The sequence below is a fragment of the Carcharodon carcharias genome, chromosome 10, assembly GCF_017639515.1.
Source record: "Carcharodon carcharias isolate sCarCar2 chromosome 10, sCarCar2.pri, whole genome shotgun sequence".
NCBI classification, from domain to species: Eukaryota; Metazoa; Chordata; class Chondrichthyes; order Lamniformes; family Lamnidae; genus Carcharodon; species Carcharodon carcharias.
In genome coordinates, this window is record NC_054476.1 from 64,512,730 (window position 1) to 64,528,980 (window position 16,251).

A 16,251-nucleotide genomic window follows, 5' to 3' on the forward strand; every position below is an offset into this window, starting at 1 on the left:
CATTTATTGTCCATCCCTAATTGCCCTTGAGAATGTGGTGGTGAGCTGTCTTTTTTTAATTCATTCATGGGATGTGGGCTTCGCTGGCTAGGCCAGCATTTATTGCCCATCCTTAGTTGCCCTTGAGAAGGTGGTGGTGAGCTGCCTTCTTGAACCACTGCAGTCCATGTGGTGTAGGTACATCCACAATGCTGTTCGGAGGGGAGTTCCAGGATTTTGACCCAGCAACAGTGAAGGAACAGCGATATATTTCCATGCCAGGATGGTGTGTGGCTTGGAGGGGAACTAACGGGTGGTGGTGTTCCCATGCGTCTGCTGCCCTTGTGGGTGGTAGAGGTCACAGTAGGCACTGTCGAAGGAGCCTTGGTGAGTTGCTGCAGTGCATCTTGTAGATGGTACACAGCTGCCACTGAGCGTCAGTGGGAGAGGGGGTGGATGTTAAAAGTGGTGGATGGTATGCCAATCAATTGGGCTGCTTTGCCCTGCAGGGTGTTGAGCTTCTTGAGTGTTGTTGGAGCTGCACTCTTCCAGGCAATTGGAGAGTATTCCATCACACTCCTGAGTTGTGCCTTGTAGATGATGGACAGGCTTTGGAAAGTCAGGAGGTGAGTTACTCTTCCAGCCTCTGACCTGCTCTTGTAGCCACAGTATTTATCTGGCTGGTCCAGTTCAGTTTCTGGTCAATGGTAGCCCCAAGGATGTTGGTAGTGGTGGATTCGGCAACAATAATGCCATTGAATGTCAAGGGGAGATGCTTGGATTCCCTCTTGTTGGAAATGGTCATTGCCTGGCACTTGTGTGACATGAATGTTACTTGCCATCATCAGCCCAAGCCTGAATGTTGTCCAGGCCTTGCTGTATGTGGACACAGGCAGGTGTGAATGGTGCTAAACATTTTTTTATTTGTTCATGGAACGTGAATGTCATTGGCTAGGCCAGCATCTATTGTCCATCCCTCCATTTCTGTGGGTCTGGAGTCACATGTAGGCCAGACCAGGTAAGGACGACAGGTTTCCTTCCCTAAATGGCATTAGTGAACCAGGTAGGTTTTTATGACAATCGGCAATGGGCATCATCAGACTTTTAATTCCAGGTTTTTACTGAATTCAGATTTCATCATCTGCCATGGTGGGATTCAAATCAAAGTCCCCAGAGCATTACCCTATGTCTCTGGAATACTAGTCCAGTGACAATACCACTAAGCCACCACTTCCCCAACATTGTGCAATTTTCTGAGAACATCCCTACTTCTGGGAATTTGGGAACTGAGAGTCAGTGTAAATGAGGAAGATTGGGTGATGTGTTAGCAGGATCTGGTACAAGGTAGGGTATGGGCAGCAGAGTTCTTGGATCAGTTGAAGTTTATTGAAAGTGGAACATTGGAGACCAACCAGGAGGGTATTAGAATAGTATTAGCATATCTCTGGAGGCAATAGTAATGCCAAATTGGAGCTAGTTTTGTCCTGTGAGATGGGACAGCATAGGGAGAGGTTTACTCTGTGTCTAATTTGTGCTGTGCAGGGCATGGGAGATGGGTGCGCATGTGGTGCAAGATGCCAGGATCCGGGGTCTATTGGGGCTGGGCTTGGTGTTGTAAATGTAGTTCTTATTGTCCACAATGAGCAGCCAGAACTTCAGACTTGAAAGACCAGCAACTCACTAAGGCTCCTTCGCCAGCACCTTCCAAACCCACGACCTTTACCACCTAGAAGGGCAAGGGCAGCAGATGCATGGGAACACCACCACCTGCAAGTTCCCCTCCAAGTCACACATCATCCTGATTTGGAACTTTATCACCGATCCTTCACTGCCGCTTTGACAAAATCCTGGTATTCCCTCCCTGTGGTGCAGCTACACTAAATGTACTCCAGCAGTTCAAAAATGCAGCTCACCACCACATTCTCAAGGGCAATTAGGGATGGGCAGTAAATGCTGGCCTAGCCAACGATGCCCACGTCCCATGAATGAATTAAAAAGACCGATTTTTTTAAAAACCGAAACTGTCAGCCTGACAGTCATGATTTTACTTTTAAGCCAGCCTTACGTTCATTGGCAGTTGCTGCAACTAACACTTTTGACCTGCGGGCAGCTTCGTATTTCCAATTTTTTTTTCATAAAACCCACCAGAAAGCCACAACGCTATCTGAAAGTGAGCAGCAGCAGTTCAAATTTGCAGCTACTGTCACAAGAGTGCTCTTGGCTGAAAATCTGGTTAAAAAATGGGAAGTGAAATCCCAGTAATCATTTTAGAGCCAACAGGCTGTTATGTGTATGTGTAGTGGGGGTTGCTGGGTGGCAGGGGGAGGTGGGTGGAGGGCTTTTGGGGAGTCACTTTTAAAGTTTAGTACAGCAGCACCACAGGGGAGGTGGTGGCTGCTGCAGGAAAGATACCCACAAGAGGGCCAGGATTCTGGAGTGACCCAGGCTATATAAGTAATGCAAGAGGGATTTTGCAGGTTGGGGGCTCCCCTTTCTGATGGCAGGTCTCTCGATCAGACACTGAATGCCTTTGAAGCAGGGACTCTCTCCCCCCCAGGAGACGATAAGCAGCCCGCACAGCTTACTTGTTGCGCACGCACATGGCGACAGGCCCACCTACAGTTGGGTTAATACCAGCGGTGATGTGATGAGGCTCTTAAGTGGTCATTAGTTGTTCATTTAAGGGCCTCAATTGGTGATAGGATGAGAAAGTTGACAATGGGCCTTCCTGCCCCCAGGCTTAATCAGGGTGGAGGCAGGAAGTTCACCTTATAAAGAACATATCTTTTTATTTCTGTTGGACTGTTGATTAAAATTACAATGGCTGCAGTTTGAAGGACATGTCCACTGGAACAGAGTGAGAGATATGTACAGTGTTGCTGTGCTGGAACAGAGTGTGCCATGAAAGACAGGATGGTGCTAAGGAGGAGTCCGGTCTAATGGGGAACTGCCTAGTGACAATGTTTTAATTGGCTCCTGACTAGGTGACCAGATTTTGTTTGAGAGCAGTGCAGCAGAATAGCTCCTAGCCTGAAAGGAAAAAAAAATTAAAACCTCTTGTTCCTGTGTGTGGGAGATTCCAGTATTTCCACAATAATAGCTGGCTGGTTTTTTCCCCTCATATCTCTATAACCTGTTCTCTCTCTGAAAACCCCTGTCCAGAGGCAAAGGGGGAAATCACTGTTAGAGATATAGAAAGGCAAGTGCTCAACCAGTGAACTAAATATGGAAAGTGCTGGAAGACCACCTTGTGTCATCAACAAGAATTGAAAGGAATTTGGAAGGCGTTGATCTAAATCAAATCCTGTACTCTGGAATTGGTGCTATTGAACTGTTTTATCCCATCCTTAAAATCTGTGTTTTTATGTGTCTTATGTGTCTTGTACGTGTGTGTATAGGAATTTAAGAACGGGTAAAGTTTAGGTTATAGAGTTAGAAATTAGCGGTTCATATTTTTTTCTTTTACTGTTGGCTAACCAGTGTTTGTTCAATAAACAGTTATTTACTTATTGAGTTTCTAAACCTTATTAAGTTTATACCTCTCTGGCCACAGGAGAGGTGCCAGAGGACTGGAGGACAGCCAATGTGGTATCATTATTCAAGAAGAGAGGAAGGGATAAACCAGGGAACTGCAGGCCAGTCAGTCTAACCTCAGTGGTGGGGAAACTATTGGAAGCAATTCTGAGGGACAGAATTAATCTACACTTGGAGAGGCAGGGATTAATCAAGGACAGTCAGCATAGTTTTGTTAAGGGGAGGTCATGTCTGACCAATTTGATTGAATTTTTCGAAGAAGTGTCCAGGTGTGTAGATGAGGGCAACGCATTTGACGTAGTCTAGTTGGACTTCAGCAAGGCTTTTGATAAGGTCCCACATGGGAGACTGATAACGAAGGTAAGAGCCCATGGCATCCAAGGAAATTTGACAAATTAGATCCAGAATTGGCTGAGTGGCAGAAAGCAGAGGGTGATGGTCGAGGGGTGTTTTTGTCTCTGGATGCCTGTATCCAGTAGAGTTCCACAGGAATTGATGTTGGGTCCCTTGCTGTTTGTGGTATATATAAACGATTTAGACTTCAATGTAGGAGGGTTGATCAGTAAATTCGTGGATGACATGAAAATTGGTGGGGTGGTAGATAGTGAGGAGGATAGCCTTAGATTACAGGAGGATATAGATGGGCTGATCAGATGGGCTGATCAGTGGCAAATGGAATTTAATCCAGATAAGTGTGAGGTGATGCACTTGGACACAAGAAACAAGGCACGGGAATACACAATGAATGGTAGGACCCTGGGAAGTGCCGAGGATCAGAGGGACCTTGGTATGCATGTCCACTGGTCCCTTAAGGTAGCAGGACAGGTAGATAAGGTGGTTAAGAAGGCAGATGGGATACTTGCCTTTATTAGCCGAGACATAGAATACAAGAGCAGGGAGATTATGCTGGAACTGTATAAAATGCTGGTTAGGCCACAGCTAGAGTATTGCGTGCAGTTCTGGAATCTGCATTATAGGAAGGATGTGATTGCACTAGAGAGAGTGCAGAGGAGATTTACCAGGATGTTGCCTGGGCTGGAGAGTTTTAGTTGTGAGGAAAGATTGGATAGACTGGGTTAATTTTCCCTGGAGCAGAGGAGATTGAGGGGGGACATGATTGAGGTGTATAAAATTATGAGGGGCATAGATAGGTAGACAGGAAAGAATTTTTCCCCCTGGTGAAGGGATCAATAACCAGGGAGCATAAATTTAAAGTAAGGGGCAGGAGGTTTAGAAGGATGTGAGGAAGAATTTTTTCACCCAGAGGGTGGTGGGAATCTGGAAGAGCAGGAACCCTCATAACACTTAAGGAGTATTTGGATGTGCATATGTGATGCCATGGCATACAAGGCTATGGGTCTAGTGCTGGAAAATGGGATTAGAATAATTAGGTACTTGTTTGACTGGTGCAGATTCGATGGGCCGAAGGGCCTTTTTCTGTGCTGTAGACCTCTATGATTATATGACTGGTGTTTATATTCTGTTAACCTAAATTAAACAGTTAGGTAGAATTGGGGAAATCTGGTGGTTTGGTCAAACTTTTCACAGTTGTTGCAGCTCAGGGAACAGTGGGGCTCGATAATACAGTGCACTATTCCCAGTGAGTGTGACAACCCACCACCCTCCCTGCCCCATGAATAAATGCCTTGCTCGCCTCCAGACACGCCACTAGATTAGGCAGAAAATTCACCCCAAGGTTTGAAAAGGCCAGGTATTCAGTTTAAAGTTTGTTTGGTTATAATTATTTGAGTTCAGCTCAAGAAATTAGTTTGTGGCATTGAAGGCTGAAGGTCAAAGGTAAGTTCTGTCCCCTGCTCAGCAGTAAGCACAAAACATGGTAAAAATGCCCTTTTGCCATGCCACAGACTAAAATTGTACAAACGTTATATTCGGACTATATCTTTTCATCATAACTTCTTAATTTAATCAACTGTCAAATTATTGATGCAGTTACAGGCGACTCAATGACTTGGCAAAATTAAACAAGCTACATCCTGGTGGTTTTTGTTCACCAGAGAAGTGTTTCTGTTCAACTAACTTGCATCAGTCACAGAAGTTTCCCGGCTGCAGTGAGCCACGTGCAGGGTGAATTCAATGCACTTGTAATGATGCAGATAATCCTAGATTCAGCTACATTGCTCTGCATGAGATGCTTTTATAATCCTATACAATATAAATACTTTCAGTTCTAATGAGGCACAGTCTCATACTGTCACAAAAACATTCCCCTCTCTTGTATAAAATAAATTCCTGGATTCAGCAAGTTATGGAATTACAAAAGCACATTACTGCCAAATGGGAATCTGAACTAATAAAAAAAACACTGGAAATACTCAGCAGGTCAAGCAGCATCTATGGAGTTTCAGATTGAGCTGACCTTTCATCAGAACTGAAGAAAGATAGAGACATAAAAGGTTTTGAGCCGGTGGAAGGGGGAGTGGGGGGGAAGGGTCAGAAAGAATAAAAGGGAAGGTCTGTGATAGGGTGGAGGGCAGGAGAGATTAAATGACAAAGATTTTCATGATGCAAAGGCAAAAGAGAGAGTGGAAATGTATATTGGAAAGAAAGAAAAAATGTTTCCAGATGAGATGTGAATGGCTACATAGCAGCCATTATGGAAGATATGGAAAGAAACGAGACAAGACCAGCTGGAATTAGCCTGGTTGCTGAGTTTAGACTGTCATATAATACTGTATTTCCCTACAGATAAATCAGATACACAAAGGTCTATCCCTAAACTATTAACCATATAATCATAGAAACTTACAATACAGAAGGAGGACATTTGGTCCAACGTGCTGGGTCTCTGAAAGAGCAACTATGCTTAGTTCCACACTCCCACTTTTTGTCCGTAACCCTGTAAAGTTCCTAATTCTCAAGTACCTGTCCAACTCCCTTTCAAGATTATCTATGGAATTAATTTCGATCACCTTTTCAGGTAGAATGTTCCACATCTCGATAATTTTGAATGAAATCATTTCTCCTCATCTCCCCCTCTAGATCTTTTTTCCAATGATTTAAAATTCATAACTTGATTGAGTTATTTTCTGCCATTTTCTGGTTCTCATTCCCCTGCCAAATCAGTTTAAACCCTCCCCAAAGGTATTAGTTAATCTCTCAAAGAGAATATGGGTCTCAACTTCCTTCAGGTGCAGCTCATCCATCTTGTAAAGGCGTCCCTTCTACCAGAGCCGCTCTCAAAGTCCCAAGAATCTGAAACCTTCTGTCCTGTATCACCAGAAATGCATTTACCTGAACTGTCTTCCTGTCCCTGTACTCACTAGCAGGTGCACTGGGAGTGATCCTGATACTACTGGGTTTGAGCTCCTGTTTTTAATCTTTTTCCCAGCTCCTGTAACACCCAATTTCTTCACTATCTCCATCTTTAGTTCCAATACGAGCCATGACTTCTGGCTGTTCTCCTTCCCCTGGGAGAATAACCTGCACCCGCTTGGCAATATCTTTTCCCTGGCACCAGGGAGATAACATACCATTCAGGAATCATGCTTGTGGTCATAGAGACGCCCCTCTATGTTCCTTACTATCAAATCCCCCATGACTGCACTTTTTCTACCCTTCTTTTTCCCGTGTTCAGTCAAATCTCTCCTTATGCTGGGAGTTTGATTCCGAGTACTCCCTTCCAACGATTGTCAGCCTCCCAGTATTCAAAACTGAAAACTGATTAGCCAGTGCCACAGCCTTGGGGGATTCCTGCACTACAGTTGTCTCCTTCCTCCTCTGCCTGGTGCTCAGCCATTCCCTCATCATCCAGCCCTTCTATAGCTATGGAGCAAGCAGATCCTGGAAAACACTTTTAAGGAGACTGTCAGACTCTCGAACGCACTGCAGTGCCTGCAGCCGCTTCTCAAGTTCCAAAACTCAGAGTTTGAGCTCAAGCAACTGGTGACACTTGCTGCACACATGGTTAGCCAGGACACATGAATTGTGACCTGCTAGGGTTGTCAATCCACTGACTTCTAAATCAGAGACCCTGACCACAAAAACACTTAACATTGAATCCTAAAAAGCTATGAAATGGACATCTAAGACACTAAAATGCTGACCTATAAAATTATAAGTAACTGACCTTTGAATGATCTAGATACTAAAAGAGTAAAAAGTTAACTAAAAGCACTGGAAATGATACCTATCAATCTAAACACAATGGAAATCGCCATTGAAGTGAATTTCAACAGTGAAAAATGAGCAATTTAATAAAACAAATTAATATCTTCCTTTACCCAACAACCAGCTCACTCTGTGGACGTGACGTCACTTTTAAATTTCTAAGATCTCCATGTTCAGCTCCTGCTCAGACCCTGACCGACCACTATCTCAGTCTCTTTTTGCTCTCGCTGACTCTAGCACTCTTAGGGCTCGCCTGTTGTCCTTCGCAGTGTTTTTCACTCTCTCTCTGCTCTCATAATCATATGGAATAATGCCACTCTATTTAGAGTACCTTCCTGTAGTGAATTCTTCATCAATAGCCTTAAAGGCACAGGCTTGCAGCTGAACATCACAACCATGTTGCATGAAGAATGCCATGGGATGTGGCATTTGAACATATATTCACTAACTTTGACTACTCCTGTTAGGGCATTGAACTTCCTCTGGTGCTGTTTCCTGACCTTCAGGGTCAAAGTGCTGGTATTGATCCCCATGGTTATCTGCTCCCACTGCTTTGAATTATGCATCCTAGCCCCTGTGAAAATATCACCTCTCTTCTCCCTTCAACCTCCAACACTATAGCCTCCAGGGCTGCATCTAAGATTCTAGGATCCCTGTCTCTAGTTTGTTGTGCCATTATTCGGGTTTCCTTTCATTTCCTACTGTGTTTCCCAGCCAGTTGAATAAGCTGCTGCAGCCAGCATGCACCTCCTCTTTGAGAAGTTAATTGGTGCTAGCCTCAAATTCTGAGCTTGCAGCCACTCAGCAGCACATTTGGCCCTGGGCTGCTTGTCACCATCATGGAAATGAGCATGATGTTTGCATGTTGCCTGCATTACTTTAAATAGTCTCGAGTTAATTGCGCATTGTGACCCCAGTGCCCCTTATCAGGTCTCATCAAATTTTCAGCACATTCTGTGTAATATATTCAATCCATGTAATTTCTATTTGTCTAACAAATTCAGCTTGGTCTTTCTGTAACGCGCTCCTATGTGATTTCTTTCTCTAACACTCTGTATAACAAAATTCATACTGTGTAATTTTTCTCTCACCTGTGTAATGCTTGCCCTTTCTGATCTTATGTCACTCTCTCATCACACTCTATCCATGCAACACATTCCATCCTGTGTAAGATTCTCTGCTGATACACTTTACAGACATAATACTCTTTCTCTAATATATTTCAGTTTGTATGATTTTTATGCAACACTGTATCACTGCTGACAATTTGCAGTGTAACATATAACAGCTTGTGTAATGTTCTCTCTGTGCACACTCTCCAGTCTGTTAAATTATTTCTATGCGAGGCTTCTCATTTCTGCTCCTTGATAGGGTTGAGCAGCATGGCTGGGAGCACTCAGCGCGTTATCTGAGGGGCCCTCTCTCTCTTTCTCTCTCTCTCTCTCTCCGCTATCTCTCAGTGACCATGCTAAGTACTGCTTCTGCTATCAGCAACTGACACATCAACAAGAAAAATCATCCTGGTTATTTTTCTTGCTTCAAATTCTGCAAAGTGGAAAGAGCTGATGCAATATACATCTCCTGAGCTGTTTATCTTACTGAACAGCAAAGCCTTCCTCTTTGACTGTGACTCTGAAAGCGGGAGCTTCACACTGAAATGGAATAAACATACTTACATAGTAAATTCTGGCTCTGGGAATAGTTATATACTGTGATGTGAAGTGCAGGACTGAACCATGTAAACTAGGAAGGTGCCAGAGCCAGTGGGGGCCAAATTGGATAGCCAGAAATGTGTATCGGAGATCTCAATGTCCGATCCAGCCTCACCCAATGGTTGAAGTGAAGGCAGCATACTATCTTTGTCAAAAACAAAAACAGAATTACCTGGAAAAACTCAGCAGGTCTGGCAGCATCGGCGGAGAAGAAAAGAGTTGACTTTTCGAGTCCTCATGACCCTTCGACAGAACTTGAGTGAATCCAAGAAAGGGGTGAAATATATTTCATATATTTCATGGGAAGGAAGTGACCTTGACCCTCAGCGATAAAGTAACATTTTATTTGTAAAAAAATTCTAGATCAGTTCATGGGAATTCTGGGATGACCTGGGCTCTTCTCCCTCCTCCCTGAATGGCAGCCAGGCACTGAGTTTCTAGGCATATGGCACAGACAGGAGACAGAAATGCTTCCATAGAGGCAAAGGCACCCACCTGCTCTATGTTAACCAGATTCCTTTCAATTGACCTCACATAATCTGATACGATCAGTGTTGGAGGAAAACAATTAGTCCATATCTGGCCATAGAACAGCGGTTCTCAAACTCTGGTTCGCAGAGACAGCAGATAGGGTTACGAGCACCACCTGCTCCACACATTGAGGCCCAGGCTGTGTTTGGCACTATCACAGCCCTGCTTGTCTCTTGGACTCTCTCTCTCCATCGGTGAAGAAAGTCCTGGATGGTGCCAACACTGTGAAATACAAGTTCAATGTGTGAGTCATTGATTTTCTCCTCCCACACTTCGTCCTTCTCCCACTGAATGTATTTACCGGATCCGATCTCAGCACTGGCAGTCCAGTCCCTGGGACTTATTTTCTTCTTCTCAAGACCATTTTAAAAAGTCACATGCAAGGGGACTCACTAACTTGGGAGTTCCTGTTCCTCGGCCCATAATAGAACTTGTTGTGCATTTAGAGGTAGGAATGTGGATTAACAAACCGATTGATCTGAAAAATTAACTGGAGCCTGAGGAGGAGTCAGTTTTTACAATGGTGAGTATGTGGCTGGTGACGGAGGGTACAGGGGTAGGGGGGTTGGTGAGAGAGTAACCCCGCTAATTGTTACATGATCCAGTCTAACATAATTACACAGTTTTCCTCCAAGCATCAGTTTACTCCAGTGGACTGTGAGGGAGTAGACTTTATAAGAATAGCAAGTTTTAACTAAAAATGTTAAGAAAATATGAAATTTTTAATAGACAATAGCTGGTAAGCACAACAAGAGCCTGGGATTGGTGAATCAGCTGAATAACGGCTCAAGCTGAGGCTGGGCTCAGGTTTTCAGAGCTGCTGCACCTCCCCATTGGCCGCCACCAACTACCTGAATTATGTGCTCTGTGGGAGGCAGAGGACCTGATTACAATGTGTGTGGGAGGGATTGAGGGAGAAGGGCTGATTACAGAGTGTGTGTGGGGTGCGATGGTGGGAGGAGAAGGGATGATTACTGTGTGTGTGCACGCGCATGCGTGTGTGTGGAGGTGGGGTAGAAGGGCTGATTACAGAGTGTGTATGGGGGTGTTGGGGAAGGAGAAAACTAATTATAGAGTGTGTATGTATGTGGTGGGGGGGGTGTGGTGGGTGGGAGAAGGGTTGGTTAGAGTGTGTGTTTTGGGGTGGGAAGAAAGGAGCCTCACTGATGCCTTCAGTCACCTGGGAATATGGAGAGCTTGGCTGAAACCTACATGAGTACATAAAATAATAACATTTTAACAAAGTGCTTTAAAAACAGATTTTCGTATTATATTGTGTATTATATATAAACTTTAATAGATACTGTATGTTAATATGCTGCTTTATTTACTGTTTTGTTTTTGTTGATCATGTTAATTTTAAAGTGTTAAAATTGGGTCACATTGGAAAATAGCTTAAGAAGCACTGCCGTAGAGAAAGCAGCTTCTTGCTACTTTGTCAATACAGTGGTTCAGCACTCCTTCTGCTGGCCATTCTATTATATGCAAAACACAGTATCTAATCCTGCATCGTTCTCTGGCTCCATTGGGTCAGATTGCCAATACATGCTAATAGGGTAAGTTTTGTGCTGAGTGCTTAAAACTATTAGTCAATGCCTTACCAGCCAGTAGACAAGAAATTTATTAGCTTGTCATTTTTGGCTAGATTTAAACTCCAGTCCCAAAGATTAAAGGCCAGAGTTTAACCTGCTCCTGACTCTGCATTTGATCAGTTGCAAAATATAGTGACATTTTTGCCTGAGCAGCATTCGCCCAGACTACCACAGGTTAAAGCCAATTGTTGTGTTCCTCTGTCTATTCCTACAGCTGCATACAGTGGCCTGTCCACCAGTGTCTTTCTCGCTCTCCTGGGAATTATCTGTCTGATTGGAATCATAAAGGAATCAGAATACTTGCTCAGTGTGGTAAGTAGCACATTGCTCAGAATATATCTCACAAGGTATTCATCGGAGGTTATTATTCAGGCAACAATGAACAAATAGATTCTGCTTGAGGTCATCATCAGGCAGACAAACACAGCTCTGTGTTTCAAGCAACAATCTGACTGTTGTATGTGTGCAGGCACATTCTGTCTTTCTCTTTCAGTCTTCTCTCTTTGTTTTTCAGCTCATGCAGTTGCAATATTGCTGGTGTACTCCCAGCACCATTATGTGTCCCAGCTCAGTTGTGTGTCCCACTTTGAGATGCCAAAAAGGCTGAACAATTCAAAAATAAAACGTATGAGTTTAGGGCCCATTCCCAAAAGCCTCAAAGGAGGCCAGCTGTTCATGAAGAGACAGAAGCCAATAATAGCAATCCACATGAAATAGGTAAAAACTAAGAACAAACCATAAGTATGATTAATTATGTAATCATGTGCCTCTACTCAACAGGTTAAGCCCCAGGAATCATATTCAAGTGAATTTATCCAACCACTAAATGTATATTTTCTCCAGTGTATATCCAACTGATGAAAACAGCCCAAAGTATTCCTTAAGTACGACTCCAAAAAAACACACATCTGCCTGTAAACTTGGAAAATTAATTAAAAACCAAAATAAGACCCCAGTGTGAAAAGATCAGCTGACCTCTACGCTATTTCCACCACACCCCCTCTAAACATCAATTTTCCTTCCTTTACCTTACATTGGGTAAAGAATACCAGCTGTAACTTCAGAGAATCCAGGACCAAATTACATGATGTGCAGTTTTGCAAGCTGCAGCTCAAGTGAGCTGCAACCTGCCAAACATAATTAACCTGAAAGCAAAATGTTAGCAGTTGTAGAAATTCCCCAACTGTGACTAAACCACTGGTGAAGCAGTGACTGAATTTATACGAAAGACTGAAAAACAAAAGAGAAAGAGTCCCCAGAAATTTGAGCTGTCAACTCATTGTATAAATTATACCACAATTTAATAACATTCCACTAGAGGGCAGGAAAAGCCTGCAAATTGACTGACAGTTTCTTGCTTAGACCAGTCCAAATGGAGGGCAAGGATTTCTGCTAGATTGTCTTGGTTTTTCTAGCAGAATTCATCCGAAATCAGCCAAAGCAGTACAAATTATGTTCTGCATAAATCGAGTTTCCACAGTGTTTTGCACTAGTTTTATCAATCTATTGCGCTAGAAGCAAGCCTCACTAAAATGCCCATGGCCCAAGACTGAATTCATTACCATTGTGAATTTCCGCTAATTGCATGCATTTGCAGGCGCTTGAGGGGACTCTTAAAATAAAACTGATTCTTTTAGCCATGTGGACATGAATAGTAAGCCCTTTAAAACCTTCTAGATTTTATAATTTACTAAGAAGTTTGAAGTTTGTTTCCAATGAATAATGATTTTGTTATGCTGCTTTAACATAGATGAGGAAACTTTGAATCGTCAGAAACAGAACAATAATAACCCTGGATGCATAATTTCAATAAACCATTAATTAGGTTCAATTTACAGTAAAATGACTCATTTTAATTACACTGTCAGGGACTCAGCTGGTTTTAGTGTATTATTATTAATATTCAGCTTTGAGCTTTGTCAAACTTAGCCAACTTCAGTTTGCAGAGTGAAGTATCTGTCAACAATAATTACTTAACCCTTAGGAATGTGCAGAATGCAAGAGAACATTGCAGTCAATCTTTTTTTATATTAATTTATGGGATGTGGGCTTCGCTGGCTAGGCCAGCATTTATTGCCCATTGCTAATTGCTCTTGAGAAGGTGGTGGTGAGCTGCCTTCTTGAACCACTGCAGTCCACATGGTGTAGGTACACCCACAGTGCTATTAGGGATAGAGTTCCAGGATTTTGACCCAGTGACAGTGAAGGAATGGTGATATATTTCCAAGTCGGGATGGTGAGTGGCTTGGAGGGGAACTTCCAGGCGGTGGTGTTCCCATCTATCTGCTGCCCTTGTCCTTCTAGATGGTAGTGGTCGTGGGCTTGGAAGGTGCTGCCTAAGGAGCCTTGGTGAGTTTCTGCAGTGCATCTTGTAGATGATGCACACTGATGCCATTGTTCACTGGTAGTGGAGGGAGTAAATGTTTGTGGAAAGGGTGCCAATCAAGCGGGCTGCTTTGTCCTGGATGGTGTCAAGCTTCTTGAGTGTTGTTGGAGCTGCACTCATCCAGGCAAGTGGACAGTATTCCATTTTACTCCTAACTTGTGCCTTGTAGATAGTAGACAGGCTTTGGGGAGTCAGGAGGTGAGTTGCACACTGAAGGATTCTTAGCCCCTGACCTGCTCTTGTAGCCACATTATTTATATGGCTAGTCCAGTTCAGTTTCTGGTCAATGGTAACCCCCAGGATGTTCATAGTGGGGGTTTCAGCAATGGTAATGCCATTGAATAGAAACATAAAAATAGAAGCAGGAGTAGGTCATTTGGCCCTTCAAGCCTGCTCTGCCATTCCATATGATCATGGCTGATCCTCCATCTCAATACTGTGCTCTCCCCATACCCCCTGATACCTTTAGAGTCCAGAAATCTATCTATTTCCTTCTTAAATATATTCAGTGACTTGTCCTCCACAGCCTTCTGTGGTAGAGAATTCCATAGGTTCAACACACTCTGAGTGAAGACGTTTCTCCTTATCTCAGTCCTAAATATAGAAACATAGAAATGTAGAAACTAGGAGTAGGCTATTCAGCCCTTCGAGCCTGCTCCGCCATTCAATATGATCATGGTTGATCCTCTATCTCAATGCCATATTCCTGCTTTCTCTCCATAACCTTTGATGCCCCAATATCCAAATATTTATCAATTTCTTTCTCGAATATATTCAGTGACCTGGCCACCACAGGCTTCTGTGGTAAGAGAATTCCACAGGTTGACCACCCTCAGAGTGAAGAAATTTTTCCTCATCTCAGTCCTAAATGGCCTGTCCTGTATCCTGACACTGTGACCCCTGGTTCTAGACTCCCCAGCCAGGGAAACATCCTCCCTGCATCCAGTCTGTCTTGCCCTGTTAGAATTTTATACGTTTCAATCAGATCCCCTCTAATTTTTCTACACTCTAATGAATATAGGACCAGTCAACCAATCTCTCCTCATACGAAGTCCTGACATCCTTGGTATCAGCCTAATGAACCTTCGCTGCACTCCCTCTATGGCAAGTATATCCTTTCTTAGGTAGGGAGATCAAAACTGCACCCAAGACTCCAGGTGCAGTCTCACCAAGGCCCTGTATAACTGCAGTAAGACATCCCTACTCCTGAACTCAAATCCTCTTGCAATGAAGGCCAACATACCATTTGCCTTTCTAATTGCTGCATCTGCCTATTTACTTTGACTGGTGTACAAGGATACCCAGATCCCTTTGTACATCCACATTTCCCAATATATCACCATTTAAATAATACTCTGCCTTTCTGTTTTTCACACCGAAGCGTTTAACTTCACCTTTATCCACATTATACTGCATCTGCCATGTGTTTGCCCACAGAAACAACTTGTCTACATCGCCTCCTTGCATCCTCCTCACAACCTCGCCCAGTTTTGTGTTGTTAGTAAACTTGGAAATATTGCATTTGGTTTCCTCATCCAAGTCATTTTTATATATCCTGAATAGCTGGGGCCCAAGCACTGATCCCTGCTGTACACCACTAGTCACGGCCTGCCACCTGGAAAAAGACCCATTTATTCCCACACTCTGTTTCCGGTTGGTCAACCAATTCTTAATCCATGCCAATATATTACCCCCAATCCCATGTGCTTTAATTTTGCCCACTAGCCTCTTATGTGGGACCTTATCAAAAGCCTTCTTGAAATCCAAATACACCACATCCACTGGTTCTCCCTTATCTATTCTACTAGTTACATCCTTAAAAAACTCCAGTAGATTAGTTAAACTTGATTTCCCTTTCATAAACTTATGCTGACTTTGTCTAATCCCGCTAATGTTTTCCAACTGTTCTGTTACCACGTCTTTTATAATAGAATAAATGGTCTGCCTGTAGCCTGAGTCCGTGACCCCTTGCTCTGGACCCCCTAGCCAGAGGAAATAACATCTCTGCATCCAGTCAGTTCATCCCACTCTGAATTTATATGTTTCAATTAGTTCTCCTCTCATTCTTCAAAACTCCAGTGAATACAGGTCTAGTCAGCCTAATCTTTCCTCATACGATAATCCTGCCATCATAGCAATCAGTCTGGTGAACCTTCACCGCACTCCCTCTATGGCAAGTCTATCCTCTCTTAGGTAAGGAGACCAAAACTACACACAATACTCCAGGTGTGGTCTTACTAAGGTTCTGTACAGCTGCAGCAAGACATCCTTGCTCCTGTACTCAAGCCCTCTCACAACGAAAGCCAACATACTATTTGCCACCTTAACTGCTTGCTGCACCTGCATGCTTGCTTCCATTGATTGGTGCACAAGGACACCTAGATCCCTT

General features: G+C 43.4%; 1 protein-coding gene across 2 annotated transcripts in view; it reads left to right on the plus strand.

Annotated features, from left to right (window-relative positions):
* Nucleotides 1-16,251, plus strand: part of LOC121283056 (tetraspanin-32-like) — a 72,808-nt gene that overhangs the window by 6,687 nt on the left and 49,870 nt on the right. For both annotated transcript variants that reach the window (XM_041197055.1, XM_041197054.1), the window contains exon 3: nt 11,691-11,788. In XM_041197055.1, the coding sequence (XP_041052989.1) occupies nt 11,691-11,788 (98 nt within the window). The remainder of the gene's footprint in view (nt 1-11,690; nt 11,789-16,251) is intronic.